This window comes from Nerophis ophidion, linkage group LG10 (genome assembly GCF_033978795.1).
Source record: "Nerophis ophidion isolate RoL-2023_Sa linkage group LG10, RoL_Noph_v1.0, whole genome shotgun sequence".
Taxonomy (NCBI): domain Eukaryota; kingdom Metazoa; phylum Chordata; class Actinopteri; order Syngnathiformes; family Syngnathidae; genus Nerophis; species Nerophis ophidion.
This window is the reverse complement of record NC_084620.1, coordinates 20,438,747-20,459,185: the sequence shown is the minus strand read 5'-3', so window position 1 is coordinate 20,459,185 and position 20,439 is coordinate 20,438,747. Positions and strand designations below refer to the sequence as shown.

The 20,439-nt window shown below is 43.1% G+C and overlaps 1 protein-coding gene across 2 annotated transcripts in view; it reads right to left on the bottom strand.

Moving 5' to 3' along the window:
• LOC133560351 (neuroligin-2-like) overlaps nucleotides 1–20,439 on the bottom strand; it is a 304,784-nt gene that overhangs the window by 22,691 nt on the left and 261,654 nt on the right. For both annotated transcript variants that reach the window (XM_061912802.1, XM_061912801.1), the window contains 2 exons: nucleotides 17,900–18,085; nucleotides 4,983–5,248 (listed from right to left, as the gene is read on the bottom strand). In XM_061912802.1, the coding sequence (XP_061768786.1) occupies nucleotides 4,983–5,248; nucleotides 17,900–18,085 (452 nt within the window). The remainder of the gene's footprint in view (nucleotides 1–4,982; nucleotides 5,249–17,899; nucleotides 18,086–20,439) is intronic.

The following is a 20,439-nucleotide window of genomic DNA, read 5'->3' as shown; positions in this document are numbered from 1 at the left end:
TCCCTGCCTTTTATTCTTGAGTGAACATGGTTGGACCCAAATAGGTTACACTGATCTGAAAAACCTACCAACAAGCTTCGAAAATCATGCAAACTCATCTGCCCACATTCAAGGTCAGATTTCTTTAAAAATGTTTGGAATATCACGTATTTATCTGGCTCTAAATGAACAACGGAGACTAAATATCAGCATTCACAATGCCAACGTAAGGGAAAATCGTGAAATATTAAAAGACCTGATAAACGCCACTTGCTTTTTGGGGAAACAGGAGCGTGCATTTGGTGGTAACGATGAGAGTGCTAGTTCTTCCAATTGTGGTAATTATGTGAAACTATTGCACTCTTATGCAGAGAAAGATGAACACCTGGAAACATCAACTGTGTTTACTGGCAAATCACACAGAACACAGAATGATTTGATAGAGGCAGTAAGTGATGATCAGAAATTTGGGCTGGGGGATATATCGATATACGCGATATATCGCGGGTTTGTCTCTGTGCGATATAGAAAATTACTCTATTATCGTGATATTTGAGTATACGTTCTCACGCAGTTGCTTTTCGCTGCGGGCATTAAACTGCATGTGTTTTTCCCTCTTTCTTGTCTCTCCTTCTCACAGAGACTTAAAAAAAGCGCACCTTCTTACACACGTCACATACTGTAATGTGTGCAACGTCGTACGCTCCCGCGGAGCAGAGAGGTAGCGACATGGTAACGTTAGCTGTGATGCTAGCGGAATGGTGCGAGTGGTAATACGAGAGAGAGAAGGTGCGAATCTGGTAACAAATGGAGGAAGAATTCATTCCCAAGAAAAACAGCAGGGCATCCATCGTCTGGCGGTGGTTTGGCTTCAAGTGGGAATATGTTGAACATTTATGCGGCAGAAGCGTTTCTACAAAAAGTAGCACCACCGCTAATTTGTAGCATTATTTTGAAAAGTCACCCGCGAGAGAATGAATAGTGCTTACTCCGCATGTCAACATCTCCATTCGGTGCCACAACCACAAAATGCCGATGCAACTATTTCCAGATCAACACCGTGGGACATACTACATTAATTCCTATTATGCAGCTCATTTTTATTTGACACTTATTGAAATATCTTGTGTGTCATCATTCACAAAAGTGCACTTTATTTGTTTTAAACTATTGTAGTGGCGCTCTGTACAAAAAGTGCACTTTTATTTAGTGTTGTTTTGATATATCATCCTACTGACGTCATGCACAAATGTACGCTAATAGTGTCACGTTTGGAATGCATAATTATGCGCGAAGGTGTCACCCCAGGATGTAGTGGGACCAGACAGACAGGATAGCAGGTAAGAGCTGATTTTAATATTCAAAATGATAAAAGAACACTTGTACAAAACAGCGAAATAAAGGCGTGCCGGAGCGCACGAGAAGCTAATGCTAAACTAGCATCGAGTTTAAAGTGTCCACAGAAGCGCGTGCCGAGCGCACAGAAGCTAAGATGTAACTTAGCAAACGACAAGGGCTTAGAGAAAATCAAACGTGCGTGTTGCATATAGCAAGTGACGAACCAAGAATGAACTGAGGTAGCAGGCAGGTATAAATACTAAAGTAAACTATTGCCAACAGGTGTGCGTAAGGAAACAGGTGAACAAATCAAGTAACCATGGTAACCAAAACAGGACGTGCACACACAAACTTAGGGATCGTAACAGTCCAAAAATAATCAAAACACCAAAAAGGACTCAAAAACAGACTAAAGATGTGATCCAGGAACCGGATAACAACAAATAGCTTGTTTTAAAATGTCTCTGACAATCTTGCACTTTCTGTTTTGAAATGACATGATTGTTCGTGCCACTGCTTGATAACTGTTTAATAAATACAGTTTTGATAAAATGACTTAGTTGTGATTTCCCTGTCTGCATGAAAGTTTAAAATGAGCATATATTAATGCAGTATGAAAAAGAATGTTTTAATGTAGACACATAGAATCATCACACTGCTGTGATTATATGTATCAAGTGTTAATTCAAGGCTCAGACAAAATATCGCTATATATATTGTGCATCGCGATATGGCCTAAAAATATTGAGATTTTTAAAAGGGCATATAGCCCAGCCCTATAAGAAATTACATTAAAAGGGAAAACAATGCAGCCAGATTTTTCAAAGTGGAGGTAGATGAGACAATTGAAGCCACAAATAAAGATGGACTTCATTTACAAGTAAATGTAAGATATACTGTCGAGTGTCTGCTCTGCAGTTGCTATGTTAATTGTGTACTGAGTGTTTTGAAATGTTTTATTCTAGCATCATACTGTGTGTTTTTGTTATTTTGAGCCGGTGCTATTGCATCATGCTGTCATGTTTATAAATCTGACTTGTGAGTCAGTGACTTAGCATCGTAACGTATGTTTGTACATCTGACTAGTGGGTCAGTGCCTCCCCAACCTCAAATCTCACTGCATGTCACTGTGACTCACAATAGTTGCCAAGTTTTCCAGTACCTTAACTTATAAGTGCCCCAACTCTTGTTTTGAGATAAAAGCTGTCTGTCAAAAATTTGACTTACCAGCATCCAAGCCATTAATTAGTTGGTGTAGCAAATTCACAATGAATCCCGTAAGATCTGACCAGCATTTGCTTGAAGCTAGAAATCGCCTAAACTTTGTTTTCAAACCACGGGAAGGATGAAAGTGAGTGTGGAGGACACCGCTGAAAATGGATTATATTGATTGAAGAATTTAAATATAAATCATCAAAACATGATTTAAGTCCCATCTTAACACTAATTTGCCTTTACTAGCCTTTAAATAGACCCCCCTTTTAGACCAGTTGATCTGCCGTCTCCTTTATGCTATGCCCCCCTCTCTTGCTTGGAGAGGTTATAGACACTAGTTATTTAGGGCTATAAAAATAAACATTGATTGATTGATTGATTGATATTAGGTGACCGCAGATGAAGTGCAAGCTGTTCAAAGTCGGGACCTGGGGTGGACCACACATCTGTGCATCTGTTGATGACGTCTCTGCGCTGCTGACTTGTCCCCACTCAAGATGATCTCCTGCTGGCCCCACTATGGACTGGACTCTCACATTATTAACTAGATCCACTCGACGTCCTTTGCACCAGTCGAGGGGTGGGGGAATCCCGAAAACCTGCGGTCCCCTCGATGGTTTCTCATTGTATCCCATTGGGTTGAGTTTTTTCTCGACCTGATGTGGGATCTGGGCCGAGGATGTGGTTGTGGCTTGTGCAGCCCTTTGAGACATTCGTGATTAAAGGCTATATAAATAAACTTCGATTGATTGATTGATTGATTGATTGATTGATTGATTGATTGAGCAAAATTGTCCGCTTGGTGAAGAAGTTGGAGTGTATCACTGCTAGTCTGCACCCTAGTAAAGCAGAATGAATGTTAAAATAATATATCAACTACATTTACCCAGAAAGTATGGAGAGGTTGCTGATGGTGGGTTTAAAGGGGAACATTATAACAATTTCGAAAGAGTTAAAAACAATAAAAATCAGTTCCCAGTGGCTTGTTTTATTTTTCGAAGTTTTTTTCAAAATTTTACACCTCCCGGAATATCCCTAAAAAAAGCTTTAAAGTTCTTGATTTTCGCTATTTGCGATGCGACTGTGATGTCATACAGGGCTGCCAATACAAACAACACGGCGGTTACCACAGCAAGATATAGCGACATTGACTCGGATTCAGACTCGGATTTCAGCGGCTTAAGCGATTCAACAGATTACACATGTATTGAAACAGATGGTTGGAGTATGGAGGCAGATAGCGAAAACGAAATTGAAGAAGAAATTGAAGCTATTGAGCGAATAGCTATTGACGCTATTCGGCCATAGCATGGGTGTACCTAATGAAGCGGCCCATAGCATGGCTGCCTTATTAGTATAGCCGGTAAAATGTGCGGACCAAACGATCAGGACTTTCGCATCTTGTGACACTGGAGCAACTTAAATCAGTCGATTGGTAAGTGTTTGTTTCTCATTAAATGTGGGTATCTAGTTTCAAATGTACATACAGCTAGCGTAAATAGCATGTTAGCATCGATTAGCATAGCATGTTAGCATCGATTAGCTGTTAGTCATGCCGTGACCAAATATGTCTGATTAGCACATAAGTCAACAACATCAACAAAACTCACCTTTGTGATTTCGTTGACTTAATCGTTGCAAATGCATCTGCAGGTTATCCATACATCTCTGTGCCATGTCTGTCTTAGCATCGCCGGTAAAATGTGCTTACACTCAATGGGGGTCTGGCGGCAGATTTCTTGCCAGTGGTGCAACTTGAATCCCTCCCTGTTGGTGTTGTTACACCCTATGACAACACACCGACGAGGCAAGATGTCTCCAAGGTTCCAAAAAATAGTCGATAAAACGGAAAATAACAGAGCTGAGACCCGGTGTTTGTAATGTGAAAATAAAAATGGCGGGTGTGTTACCTCGGTGACGTTACGTTCTGACGTCATCGCTAAAAGGCCGATAAATAAAAAGGCGTTTTATTTGCCAAAATTCACCCATTCAGAAATCGGTTGAAAAAATAGATGGTCTTTTTTCTGCAACATCAAGGTAGATATTGACGTTTGCATAGGTTTAGTGATAATGTTCCCCTTTAACAGAGAAACAGCTGGAAGGAGATAAGGTAGGAGTCTACTCTGCAAGGTAAATGCTGTACATTATTATTACATTAATTTATAAAACTACTGTCGTTGTTTATAATACATCATATTGTACTGTTTTTAAACAATATCTCTTATTTAAAAGTTAGTTTTTTTCTTTTTAAAAGACATATTGCATTGTGCTGTTTTTGGCGGTCCAAGCACCAATTGATTTAAATTAATTTTAATGTGAGACGTTGATTTGAGATACAAGCGTTTTATTTGAGAGCTCCAATCAATGAAGCTCATAAGCCCAATAATAATTGCAATGATTCTAGCTTTTCTCATAAATGAAAATGTGGATAGGCCAGAAAAAATGTTCACCTGCTGCATGAGGATCTCAGGATCGTCGGGTACCACATCTCCATCCACAACGGGGCCAAAAGCGATGTGGTAGCGAGCCGGCTGGATGTCCTGGTCCACCAGCTCCCTGAAGTTTTTGCGCCTCAGACAGTCCACCAGGTCGGCGGTTTCGGTGTAGGTGCAGCCCACCTTGCGGGCCAGGATCTTGGTGTATTTCAAGGGCTGGTAGTTTACCGACCAGCTTGAGATGGCCGTTCCACTTTGGGCGATGGCCCTGTGGAAGAGCCCTGGAAAGGGAAAAGAACGCCATTTACAACGTTGTCAACATCGTTAACATACTGAGCGTAGTTATCCTTCAAGTTTAAATTTTTTAAGAATGTCTTCAAAGCTGGAAGATGGAGCCTAATGAGAGGAGCTGTCCTCCTCTAACCGTGGTGGTCTCGCTCGTCTTCTTTAAGTCTCTCTGACTCTTTAGTTCTGTCGCTCCCACCGCCCAAGTGGCTCGTTAGAGGGGGTGCCCGCGTCACTCGTCTACCCTCTCGCGCTCTTTTTCTTCTTCCGCTTCAGAGTGGCGGCCAGTGAATTATTAAGCCCGCTTTCCCTCAGAAATCAATTATAAGTCGAGAAGCACGGGCGCAGACGAGACGGGAGGTTTTCTTCAAAAATTCTTTCTTGCGTAAAAGTCTTCTATTCGGCTGCCACATCAGGCATTCTATCACCCGCCCTCTATTCGGTACATGTGTGGTGGCAGGAACCTGGGAGGTGTACTCCTTACCTGGCACCCCTGGAAGAGGAAACTGGGTGAGGTGGGAGGGAGGGATGACACACACACAGCGTCAGTGATGAAGAAGACGATGGTTGTGATGAGGTGACAACAGTGAGGTGACGTGTTAATACATGTTAGCATCCCACTGCAGCTGGGTTAGGCCTCCCTGATGAATGAACACAAGTCTTGGGTCAGTCAGATGTCAAATTTGAATGGAAATAAGACTTCATATAATGAGATTTTGTATAAAACATGTCTGTCAAATTTAGCATGATCGCATACAAAAAGCAATGCTAGTCATAGCCTTTCATTTTCTGGTGTATGATAGTCCACTAATGAACGTGATACAGTATTCAGTGGAACTTCTGTCGATGCCCCTAAGGTTGGCAGACTGAGGTTGGCAAAGCTGGTTTTACACTTTTTTCTCTAATTCCGCAACCCTCCACCTTAGAGTCATATAACTTGGTATGTGACACATACCAACTGATAGCATGTTAATGTTACCATGCTAGCGAACAAACATTAAAGTGAAAATGTTTTGGGCTAATTTTACACTTTTTTTTTCTAATTCCACAGCCATACCTTACAGTCATATAAGTTAGTATGTAAAACATGCTAACTTTTTGAGCAAATTTTACACTTTTATTTCTCAAACTCCACTGCCATAAACCTTAGAGTCATAAAACGTGGTATATGACACATGCTTTATGTTAGCATGCGAACCATGACGTGCTAACTTTTTTTTGCTAATTTTAACATTTTTTTTCTCTAATACCACAGCCATACAGCTTATATTTATATAACTTGGTATGTGAAACATGCAACTTGTTAGCATGCTAACATGTACATGTGTTGAATAAAGACAGTTGAAAAATTGTCAAAATTAATATGTTCAAAAAAATGTCTTAAACTTGAGCTAAATAACTACACCAAGACACAGGATAGCTGAGCGGTTAAACGCTTTGGCTTCCATAAAGGGGTTATGGGTTCCAATACCAGTCAGGTCGTTAGGTAACTGAAAAATCTTCCAAGTTTTGTTTCACCTACGTCCCTCAAAAAGACCAAGGATAGATCAGTGGTTCACACTTGGCCATCGACAAGGGGTAATTGTTTAGAATTCTAGTCCTGGAGCTAGGTAACATACAGAGCTCCAATTTTTTGTTTCACTTATATTGTAGTTTAACTAAGACAAGGCTCATCAATTATATTTGTCATTGGGCCCGGAATCTTCTTTTAAGAGCTACTTTGTTTTACATCTATCACAGTTCACTGATTGCATTTGTATAAGAGTGAAAACAGCTGGTGACAAGACCCAGAACAGCTCAATGATTGAAACTGCTTTCTCTTACTCAGTATTACTGAGTTAAAATCCACAATATGGAAGATCTTGTTTTCGTCTTACTTTTATCATAGATTAATGATTGCATTTGTATATGAGTGAAAATAATGTCTTGATGGGACCCAGGGTAGATCAGTGGTCCAAACTGTGGGGTCCCAATATAGGGGTACTGGGTTTAAAGCCCAATTGGTTTGACATGTAACTTAGGTTCAAAATGTTGTTTCACCTTGATTGTAGTTTACTATGATAGCTGCTACCTTACCGTGGTAGAGGAGTTTGCGTGTCCCAATGATCCTAGGAGCTATGTTGTCTGGGGGCTTTCATGCCCCCTGGTAGGGTCTCCCAAGACAAACAGGTCCTAGGTGAGTTATCAGACAAAGAGCAGCTCAAAGACTTCTATGGAATTACAACAAAATGAACTCAGATTTCCCTCGCCCGGACGCGGGTCACCGGGGCCCCGCTCTGGAGCCAGGCCCGGAGTTGGGGCACGATGGCGAGCGCCTGGTGGCTGGGCCTGTCCCCATGGGGCCCGGCCGGGCACAGCCCGAAGAGGCAACGTGGGTCATCCCTCCAATGGGCTCACCACTCATAGGAGGGGCCATAGAGGTCGGGTGCATTGTGAGCTGGGCGGCAGCCGAAGGCAGGGCACTTGGCAGTCCGATCCTCGGCTACAGAAGCTAGCTCTTGGGACGTGGAACGTCACCTCACTGGGGGGGAAGGAGCCTGAGCTAGTCCGCGAGGTAGAGAAGTTCCGGCTGGATATAGTCGGACTCACCTCGACGCACAGCAAGGGCTCTGGAACCACTTCTCTCGAGAGGGACTGGACCCTTTCCACTCTGGCGTTGCCGACAGTGAGAGGCGACGGGCTGGGGTGGCAATTCTCGTTGCCCCCCGGCTCAAAGCCTGCACGTTTGAGTTCAACCCAGTGGACGAGAGGGTAGCTTCCCTTCGCCTTCGGGTGGGGGGACGGGTCCTGACTGTTGTTTGTGCTTACGCACCAAACAGCAGTTCAGAATACCCACCCTTTTTGGGTACACTCGAGGGAGTACTGGAAAGTGCTCCCCCGGGTGATTCCCTTGTCCTACTGGGAGACTTCAACGCTCATGTTGGCAACGACAGTGAAACCTGGAGAGGCGTGATTGGGAAGAATGGTCGCCCGGATCTAAACCCGAGTGGTGTTTTGTTATTGTACTTTTGTGCTCGTCACGGATTGTCCATAACAAACACCATGTTCAAACATAAGGGTGTCCATATGTGCACTTGGCACCAGGACACCCTAGGCCGCAGTTCCATGATTGACTTTGTAGTCGTGTCATCGGATTTGCGGCCTCATATTCTGGACACTCGGGTGAAGAGAGGGGCAGAGCTTTCTACCGATCACCACCTGGTGGTGAGTTGGCTGCGATGGTGGGGGAGGATGCCGGACAGACCTGGCAGGCCCAAACGCATTGTGAGGGTCTGCTGGGAACGTCTGGCAGAGTCTCCTGTCAGAGAGAGTTTCAATTCACACCTCCGGGAGAACTTTGAACATGTCACGAGGGAGGTGCGGGACATTGAGTCCGAGTGGACCATGTTCCGAACCTCTACTGTTGAGGCGGCTGATTGGAGCTGTGGCCGCAAGGTTGTTGGTGCCTGTCGTGGCGGTAATCCCAGAACCCGTTGGTGGACACCAGCAGTGAGGGATGCCGTCAAGCTGAAGAAGGAGTCCTATCGGGTTCTTTTGGCTCATAGGACTCCGGAGGCAGTGGACGGGTACCGACGGGCCAAGCGGTGTGCAGCTTTAGCGGTAGCCGAGGCTAAAACTCGGACATGGGAAGAGTTCGGGGAAGCCATGGAAAACGACTTACGGACGGCTTCGAAGCGATTCTGGACCACCATACGCCGCCTCAGGAAGGGTAAGCAGTGCACTATCAACACCGTGTATGGTGCGGATGGTGTTCTGCTGACTTCGACTGCGGATGTTGTGGATCGGTGGGGGGAATACTTCGAAGACCTCCTCAATCCCACCAACACGTCTTCCTTTGAGGAAGCGGTGCCTGGGGAATCTGTGGTGGACTCTCCTATTTCTGGGGCTGAGGTCGCTGAGGTAGTTAAAAAGCTCCTCGGCGGCAAGGCCCTGGGGGTGGATGAGATCCGCCCGGAGTTCCTTAAGGCTCTGGATGCTGTGGGGCTGTCTTGGTTGACAAGACTCTGCAACATCGCGTGGACATCGGGGGCGGTGCCTCTGGATTGGCAGACCGGGGTGGTGGTCCCTCTCTTTAAGAAGGGGGACCGGAGGGTGTGTTCCAACTATCGTGGGATCACACTCCTCAGCCTTCCCGGTAAGGTTTATTCAGGTGTACTGGAGAGGAGGCTACGCCGGATAGTCGAACCTCGGATTCAGGAGGAACAGTGTGGTTTTCGTCCTGGTCGTGGAACCGTGGACCAGCTCTATACTCTCGGCAGAGTTCTTGAGGGTGCATGGGAGTTTGCCCAACCAGTCTACATGTGCTTTGTGGACTTGGAGAAGGCATTCGACCGTGTCCCTCGGGAAGTCCTGTGGGCAGTGCTCAGAGAGTATGGGGTACCGAACTGTCTTATTGTGGCAGTCCGCTCCCTGTATGATCAGTGCCAGAGCTTGGTCCGCATTGCTGGCAGTAAGTCGGACACGTTTCCAGTGAGGGTTGGACTCCGCCAAGGCTGTCCTTTGTCACCGATTCTGTTCATAACTTTTATGGACAGAATTTCTAGGCGCAGTCAAGGCGTTGAGGGGATCCGGTTTGGTGGCCACGGGATTAGATCTCTGCTTTTTGCAGATGATGTAGTCCTGATGGCTTCATCTGGCCGGGATCTTCAGCTCTCACTGGATCGGTTCGCAGCCGAGTGTGAAGCGACCGGAATGAGAATCAGCACCTCCAAGTCCGAGTCCATGGTTCTCGCCCGGAAAAGGGTGGAGTGCCATCTCCGGGTTGGGGAGGAGACCCTGCCCCAAGTGGAGGAGTTCAAGTACCTAGGAGTCTTGTTCACGAGTGGGAGAAGAGTGGATCGTGAGATTGACAGGCGGATCGGTGCGGCGTCTTCAGTAATGCGGACGTTGTATCGATCCGTTGTGGTGAAGAAGGAGCTGAGCCAGAAGGCAAAGCTCTCAATTTACCGGTCGATCTACGTTCCCATCCTCACCTATGGTCATGAGCTCTGGGTCATGACCGAAAGGATAAGATCACGGGTACAAGCGGCCGAAATGAGTTTCCTCCGCTGTGTGGCGGGGCTCTCCCTTAGAGATAGGGTGAGACGCTCTGCCATCCGGGGGGAGCTCAACGTAAAGCCGCTACTCCGCCACATCGAGAGGAGCCAGATGAGGTGGTTCGGGCATCTGGTCAGGATGCCACCCGAACACCTCCCTAGGGAGGTGTTTAGGGCACGTCCAGCTGGTAGGAGGCCACGGGGAAGACCCAGGACACGTTGGGAAGACTATGTCTCCCGGGTGGCCTGGGAACGCCTCGGGATCCCCCGGGAAGAGCTAGACGAAGTGGCTGGAGAGAGGGAAGTCTGGGCTTCCCTGCTTAGGCTGCTGACCCCGCGACCCGACCTCGGATAAGCGGAAGATGATGGATGGATGGATGGATGGATGGGTGTCATGATTACTATAGTGAGTAAGCCAGACCAGACTCCACTTACAACCCCACTGAGGATAGCTTGATGGTTAAGACTGCTTCCTCGTAGTCAATGCTACTGGGTTCAAAGCCATCATTTGGAAGAACTTATTTTTTTGTTTCACCTTTATCATAGTTTAATGATTGAATTTGGATATGAGCTAAATTATCAAATCAGAGGCTGTCAGGATTTCTCAATGGTTAAGACTGCTGCATCTTGCCCTGTACGATTTGGTTCAAACCCACAATTTGGAAGGTCTTGTTTTTTGTTTCACTTCTATCTTAGTTTACTGATTTAATTTGTATATTCTGGAAAATCTGGTCTCAGCAAATGCCAGGATAGATCTATGGTTAAGACTCCTCCTTCTCTGTCAGTAGTACTGGGTTCCAATTCATAACTTGGAAAAAGTAGCTTTTTGTCTAATCTCTACCATAGTTTAATGATTGTATTTGTATATGAACAAATATCATTATTTTTCATAATATAAAAATACAATAAGTAAACTATGCTAGAGGTGAAACAAAAAATTAGCTTTTCAAGTCATGGTTTTGAACCCAGTACTACTGAATGAGAGGCAGCAGTCTTACCTATTGAGCTACGCAAACCTTGTTGCATGTGCAGTCTGGCTCGTTCACTAATGTAATCGTGACACCTGTCGTAGTAAACTAAAATTGAGATTAAACAACATTTTGAACTTTATTTACATATCAAACCAATTGGGATTTAAAACCATTACCCCTGTATTAGGAGCCCACAGTGTTGACCATTGAGCTATCATGGGTCCTATCAAGACATTATTTTTGCTCATATACAAATGCAATCATTAAGCTATGATAGAAGTGAAACAAAAAACTAGACCTTCCAAATAATGGAATTGATCCCCGTACTACTGAGTGAGAGGCATCCATCTTCACCATTGAAATATCCTGGGTCGTGTTACAGCTACATTTTTGCTCTCATAATAATGCAATCAGTGAACTATGATAGAGGTAAAACACAGTTGCGCTTAAGAAAACATTCCTGGCTCCAATAAAAAATGTAATTGAGGAACCCTGTCTTAGTTACACTATGGTATAGGTCAAACAAAACAGTGGATCTGTGTAAGTTAACAAGTACTTCATGTTGGTGGCCAAGTGCGAACCACTGATCAATCCTTGGTCTTCTTGAGGGACGATTCCAGGCCCTAAATGACAAATGTAACCAACGGCCCGTCTTGATAAACTACGATGGAGATGAAACAAAACTTCAGAGATTTCTAATTTACCTAATGACCTGACTAGGTATAGAAGCCATTACCCCTTCATGGAAGCCAATGCTTTTAACCGCTCAGCTATCCTGGGTCTTAATGTCATTATTTAGCTCCTGTTTTAAGACATATTTTTTAGAACAGATAAATTTGGACAATTTTCCAACTGTCTTTATTCAATATACCATGCACCCTCACACGTTTGGAACCAACATTCGAACAATTAACAACTTCATCAGAATTATTTGTCATTCATTATCTTTAACGTTTCCTTCTTCAGCAGTATGACATATGTAGGCGTGAGAGACAGATATGTGGGCGTGGCTTTGCAGCTGAGAGGCCTTGTATTGGTGGAAAACTGCCATTCTATGAATATATTCTATGAGTGACATGTAAACTCGTAGACAAAGAAAGTAGCAAAAAAGCTAATGTAAGAGACGCTAGCAAAAAATGTTATCATACAAGTATACTATTGCTTTTTTGTGTCACTTTTGATATGGTTTTGTCATGGTTTACTTGCTTTTTTTGGGACTTTTTATTTTTATTTTTTATTTTGCATCTTATCAAGCCAGGAAAATGTGACTTTCTTCTTCCTTTTTAAGTGTGATTGGTGGAGAGGTCCTCGGGAGGTGATCTAGTGATCACTTCCTGAGGATCCTTGATGCCAAGGAAAACAGTATTCATCCATCTTGCTTTGGTCTGAATCGTCTAATGATCCTGAGCCAGTGCAGGATGGATGGATATGTACAATATCTGGGCACGTTTTCTAATAATGTCTACTGTAAACCCTGAGTTTTTAAAGCCCAAGTGCACCTCTCTCCTCAAGCGTGCATGAATTGATTTACGTGGACCCCGACTTAAACAAGTTGAAAAACTTATTCGGGTGTTACCATTTAGTGGTCAACTGTACGGAATATGTACTGAACTGTGCAATCTACTAATAAAAGTTTCAGTCAATCAATCAATCAAGTGTGGAGGAGTGGATGTGTGCATGTATGAAGGGTCTGCATGAGGAAAGAATGATTGTCAAATGTGATTTTTACTGTTAAATTCAATAAAATATATTTGTAAAAATAACTACCATATTTTACGCACTATAGGGCGCACCTAAAAACCTAAAATTTTCTCAAAAGCTGACAGTGCGCCTTATAATCCGGTGCGCCTTATATATGTACCACTATTGAGCCACAACAGGTCTCGCAACTACGGTAAGCAGCCTCCGACTTAATTTTCCCCCGTGGAAGAAGAAGTGCGCGGTGCATGCTGGGATATATGACTGCGGGAGGCGTGCCGTGTCTGTGTGTTTATGTAAAGACTCCAAAATTGCTCCTATTAAGAGACACGCTTACGACGCAGTTTAAACTCAAGGCGATTAGTCACACAGTAGAACACGGGAATAGAGCAGCAGCAAGAGAATTTAACATTAACAGCAGCGACACTGACTCGTTTAATGACGACTTTGACGAGACGGAGCCGGGCATGTTGGATGTCGTATTCGCCCAACGGTTTAATTCGGACACTGAAGAAGAAGAATTTGAGGGATTCGTGGATGAGGAATAACTTAATAAAGTGAGCTTTACGTGTTTATTTTGTGTGGTGTGTTGTGTGACATTATCGTTTCAGCAACGTTGAGTTATTGATATATTACTGCTTTGCACTATTTCGAGTGTTACTATATTGTAATTGCACTAACGTTTGATTTACCGTAACAGTATCAGACTGTTTTGTACGTGTTTATTGAATCGGGGAAAATAATAAAACAGCTGTTTATTCATTTTGGGAGTGAACGGAGTTGTCAGAACGCTGGTTTGTAATCCATCAATAAAGTTTGACTGACCTATCTGACTGTTTTGTTGACATTCCCTTTAGCGCAGCTCCATCTAAAGGATGCAAAACGTAACCCCAGCCTCTACTATAGCGTCTATTCTATGTGCCTTATAATGCAGTGCGCCTTATATATATATATATATATATATATATATATATATGAACAACGTTTTAAAATAGGCCATTCATTGAAGGTGCACCTTATAATCCGGTGCGCCTTATAGTGCGGAACATACGGTATGTGAGTGAGACATGCTAACTGTCAGCATGCCAACGTTTGCAAAAATGCTACGTTTTAGCATTTTGATGTTAACATGCTAACGTTTCAGGCTAGCTCGGTACCTCATTTTGTACGTTTACACCTAAAACTCACGGATTCGGACACTTGGCACCATCTTAAAAGTAAGACTTCCGGCGACCCCGGGCCAGAGGTCAAAGGCACAGGTAGCAGGCCCTGGACTTTGTGTGATAGTTATCATGTGAAGAAGAAGTGTTGTAAATATTAGGGTTTTTCTAGAGGGGGCGCAGGGCGCAAACTGCTTTACAATGATTTGGTTTTGGTTATTATGAAGGGTCAAGAGGTCATCCACACAAACAAAAAAGCAAGTCAAAATTAGTGACAGGAATGTTTTCATGCAACATACACAGTGACGGTGTGGTTCAGATGGCAGAGCAACTGTGCCAGCAACTTGAGGGTTCCAGGTTCGACTCGAGCTTCCGTGCGAAAGGGCAGCTGTGGCTACAAATGTTGCCTACCACCATTGTGTGGAGTGAATGATGGGTTCTCTGTTCTCAGTTTTCTGTGAAGCGTTTTGAGTGTATAGAAAAGTGCTATGAAAATGCATTCTAGTGTTTGAGGATCAACATATTCTTATCTCATCCATGCTTCTGTCCTTTGCAGTTTGCCTCTTCACTCAATGAAGAGCGTTTCTGTCGAGGGACTAGAGGTAGGTGGGGGATCAAAGGCGTGTGATATGGGCCGTTTGGCTCCGGGTCAGCGGCCGTTCAGATCCGACTCCAGAACAAAGTGGATTGCTCCGTGGGCCTCTCGCTCTACCGCCGAGACCCCCTTTGGGCGTGTGTGTGTTGCGGCTAATGGGGAGCAGGAGGTTGGATGGATGTGAGTTTTTGATGGCGCCAAAAGATCTCTGCAACGGAGCAATGGACCATTAACACAGCCAGGGGGCCAACTAATGGGGGGGTAATGTCCCCTGTCAGTCCACGGACAAGGACACAACGCAGATCAAACATGGAGTTGCCTGGGTTGGCCTTGGGCTTTGAGAATCAAGTTCTCAGACTTTGTTGTTGCAGTATTAGATGCATGTACTGTCATGGTCAAAAGTTCTCTAAAGAACATATCTGTCTTGAGTTTGGAATAATTTCTACAAGTCTTATTTTTTTGTTTCAGCTGAATTTTTGTTTTATCTGACCACAGAACTTAAATCCAGAAGGTCTAATCTTTGTCCATGTGATGAAACAAAAATTGAGCTTTTTGGCCACATTACCCTGCAATATGTTTGGAGGAGAAAAGGCGAGGCCTTTAATCCAAGAAACACCAAACCTACTGTCATGCATGGTGGTGGTAGTATTATTTTCTGGGCCTGTTATTCTGCCAATGGAACTGGTGCTTTACAGGGAGTAAATTGGACAATGAAAAAGGAGGATTACCTCCAAATTCTTCAGGACAACCTTGGTCTTGGGTCTTGGGCGCAGTTGTGTGTTCCAACAGGACAATGACCCCAAACAAACATCAAAAGTGGTCAAGGAAGGGCTAAATCAGGCTCGAATTAAGGTTTTAGAATTGCTTTCCCAAATAGTGTGGACAATACTGAAGAAACAAGTCCATGTCAGAAAACTAACAAATTTAGCTGAACTGCACCAATTGTGTCAAGACGAGTGATCAAAAACTCAACCGGAAGTTTGCAAGAAGCTTGTGGATGGCTACCAAAAGTGCCTTACTGCAGTGCAACTTGCCAAGGGACATGTAAGCAAATTTTTACACTGCTGTATGTATACTTTTGACACAGCAGATTTGGTCACATTTTCTGGAGACTCATAATAAATTCATATAAGAACCAAACTTCATCAATGTTTTTTGTGACCAACAAGTATGTGCTCCGATCACTCTATCACAAAAAAAATAAGCGTTGTAGAAATTATTGGAAACTCAAGACAGCCATGACATTATGTTCTTTACAAGTGTATGGAAACTTTTGACCATGACTGTACACGACACACTCGTACGTGTTTCCACACCGTACACATTAACTGAAGGACAGGAAGTATCATGTCCATAGTCATGTGTCTACTTGGTAAACAAACACAGTACAGCACAACAATAGCATCAAGGAGAAGCCAGAGACTCGTCGTTACAGCTTCCTGTTAAGGAACACTTGGCCTGTCTGATAAAATACTAAATACAAGTGGACAGGACAAAATCAGTGTTCCAGAATTGTTCAGTAGCAGTTCAAAACTCCCAAAAAATAACTTTAATTTAGTAAAAATATTCACCAGGGGGTGTTCATAATCAACTTTTTCACTTCTGATATCACATCAATATTAATCCTATACAATATCTGCACAAATCATAGTAGATACATCCTTTTAATATTTTGTATGTTAGAAGAGGCTTGATAAGTCAAATTACTCAAAGAAAAGCTCAGAAGTGTGTGCTTATTGGAAGACATTAAGATCTTTACCTGCTCAGTGGCCTTCTGGTTAGAGCAGGGGTCGGGAACTTTTTTGGCTGAGAGAGCCATGAAAGCCAAATATTTCAAAATGTATTTCCGTGAGAGCCATATAATATTTTTTAAGACTGAATACAACTAAATGTGTGCATTTTTAAGTAAGACCAACATTTTTAGAGTACAGTGTGTTTCTTATTCTTTTTAATAAAATTGTTATTCTAAACGTTAACCAATAATAAGTATAATACTTCTTACCATTAATGCGACCTCTTGAACAGGTGCGATAGAAAACGGATTGTTGGATTAAAATGCATGAGAATGTTTTATAATTTGAAGGTTATTTTTAACACTGTGATTACCAGCGGAATTATTAATTACTTATCGTGTTAAGCAATGTCAGCTAAGATTTATCTGAGAGCCAGATGCAGTCATCAAAAGAGCCGCATCTGGCTCTAGAGCCACAGGTTCCTTACCCCTGGGTTAGAGTGTCCGCCCTGGACCCCGAGATCGGTAGGTTGTGAGTTCAAACCCTGGCCGAGTCATACCAAAGGCTATAAAAATGGGACTCATTGCCTCCCTGATTGGCAATCAGCATCAAGAGTCCGAATTGAGCGTGGCCACTGCTGCTGCTCACTGCTCCCCTCATCTCCCAGGAGGTGGAACAAGGGGATGGGTCAAATTTAGAGGACGATATCACCACACAGTATGTGTGACTATCAGTGGTACTTCAACTTTTACCTTAACTGTCTGTACAGCTTTGCATAAGTAAACACGCTGCATGACTGCTTTTATTGGAGCTTATATCGAAGATTTTAGATATCTTTTTTTTTTGCTGATGTGGGACCGATATCTTACATCATTATTGTATCCGGACACCCCTATCATTCAGCCTGTTCAAACTGTTTTACTTTCATAATAATAAACCTTCCATCCAATCATCGATTTTCTACCGCTTATTCCCTTTGGGTTCGCGGGGGGCGCTAGTGCCTATCTCAGCTACAGTTAGGCGGAAGGCGGGGTACACCCTGGACAAGTCGCCACCTCATCGCAGGGCCAACACAGATAGACAGACAACATTCACACTCACATTCACACACTAGGGCCAATTTAGTGTTGCCAATCAACCTATCTCCAGGTGCATGTCTTTGGAAGTGGGAAGAAGCCGGAGTACCCGGAGGGAACCCACGCATTCACGGGGAGAACATGCAAACTCCACACAGAAAGATCCCGAGCCCGGGATTGAAGCCTGACTACTCAGGACCTTCATATTGTGAGGCAGACGCACTAACCCCTCTACCACCGTGAAGCCCCGATAAAAATAAACCTTGTAAATTATTGTTATTTCTTGAGAGAACTGCACGAGATATACATAACTGACAAAGGAGTAGGACTAACAATGACTAATATTTGCATTTACACAGTTTGTTTCGCAGCATTTACCCTCTGAGTGGTGGGACAGGATGAGGAGGTTGACGCAGGACGCCCCGGCACCCGACCCAAAGATGGTGATCCTCTCCGGGTCTCCCCCGAAATGGCCGATGTTCTCGTTGAGCCAGCGCAGCGCCTGAATCTGGTCCAGGAGGCCATAATTGCCTTTGGCCGACTGGTCGCCGGTGCTGAGAAAACCTGCAACGAGGAGACAAATGCAAAAGGAGATCAGCGTGGACAGATAATCACTGCTTTGTTTGGGAAAGTTTCCCCATGTAAATAAACTCTGTGACATTTGGCTTGATGATTATGGTTGTATATTTTCGATTGTTCCCCTAAAGAAGGAATATTTTCCAGTTAAACCTCCATTAATGGAAGTCTTTGGGTTGCTAATGGGACTCCTCATTTGGACTTTAATAACAACAGGAAAGGTCATCCATTAAATCCATAGAGTGAAGGCCAAGTGCTGGCATGCAGTGATTATTGGCACTCATTTAAAGTTAGCACAATCTATTTAAAGCTGATCCGTCGATTACATTTTCCCATTTTACTAAATCCAACTTTTAATAGTCCCCACCAATTAAATATGGAATTAAAAAACATGTTAGTCGACATAAAACATACACTATACTTAACCATGATTTGATTTATTTCGGGTGTTACCAATTAGTGGTCAATTGTACGAAATATGTGCTGTACTGTGCAATTTGCTAATAAAAGTTTCAATCAATCAATCAATCAATCAATCAATCAATCAATCAATCAATCAAACTAAAATAAATGCAAGAATTACAGCTGAACGTTTTTTTAACCACAAGAATATGTAGAAATATGGGGAAATATCTACAAAAGTACACTTAATTCATTAACGGTGTAACAAACAAGATCAGTTAGAATAATACATAATGATGGATATAGAGAACATACAAACCCTTTATTTATTGAATCAAAAATACTGAAATACAACAACATAGTGAATTTGCAAACAGCTAAAATTATGAACAGAGCAAACAATAACCTGCTATCCAAGAATATACAACAATTCTTCTAAAAAAAAGAAGAGAAATATAATCTTAGAGAACATTTTAATTTACAACATTTGTATACACGTACAACACTTAAGACCTTCAGTGTATCTGTATATGGAATTAAATTATCGAATGGATTAAGCAAAGCAATCAAACAATGTACTAATATAATCCACTTCAAGAAACTCTTCAAACTTAAAGGGGAACATTATCACCAGACCTGTGTAAGTGTCAATATATACCTTGATGGTGCAGAAAAAAGACCATATATTTTTTTAACTGATTTCCGAACCCTAAATGGGTGAATTTAGGCGAATTAAACGCCTTTCTGTTTATGCCTCTCTGAGCGACGACGTCAGAACGTGACGTCACATCGGTACTCAACGCCATTTTTCCCTACACATCAGACGCATCGAGTCAAATCAGCTCTGTTATTTTCCGTTTTTTCGACTGCTTTCCAGTACGTGACGTCACCGAGGTAATACTGCCGCCATTTTCATTTTCTACACATTACACACACGGGTCTCAGCTCTGTTATTTTTCTTTTTTTCGACTATTTTTTGGAACCTTGGAGACATCATGCCTCGTCGGTGTGTTGTCGGAGGGTGTAACAACACTAACAGGGAGGGATTCAAGTTGCACCGAAGATGCGAAAGTGTCTGCCGCCAGACCCCCAATGAATGTGCTGTAGTGTCTTCACATTTGACCGGCGATGACAGACATGGCACAGAGATGTATGGATAACCTGCAGATGCATTTGCAACGATAAAGTCAACGATATCACAAAGGTGAGTTTTGTTGTTGACTTATGTGCTAATCAGACATATTTGGTTGCGTCATGACTGCCAGCTAATCGATGCTAACATGCTATGCTAATCGATGCTAACATGCTACGCTAAACGATGCTAACATGCTATTTACCGGCGATGACAGACATGGCACAGAGATGTATGGATAACCTGCAGATGCATTTGCAACGATAAAGTCAACGATATCACAAAGGTGAGTTTTGTTGTTGACTTATGTGCTAATCAGACATATTTGGTTGCGTCATGACTGCCAGCTAATCGATGCTAACATGCTATGCTAATCAATGCTAACATGCTACGCTAAACGATGCTAACATGCTATTTACCGGCGATGACAGACATGGCACAGAGATGTATGGATAACCTGCAGATGCATTTGCAATGATAAAGTCAACAAAATCACAAAGGTGAGTTTTGTTGATGTTGACTTATGTGTTAATCAGACATATTTGGTCGCGGCGTGACTGCCACCTAATCAATGCTAACATGCTATTTACCGGTGGTGCTAAAGCAGACATGGCACAGAGATGTATGAATAACCTGCATATGCATTTGCAACTATATTACGTTTCCTTCCTCCCACATTTAATGCAGAAACAACACTTACCAATCAACGGATTTAAGTTGCTCCATTATCACAAAATGCGAAAGTCCTGATCGTTTGGTCCGCACATTTTACCGGCGATGCTAACGCAGCTATTCGGCCATGCTATGG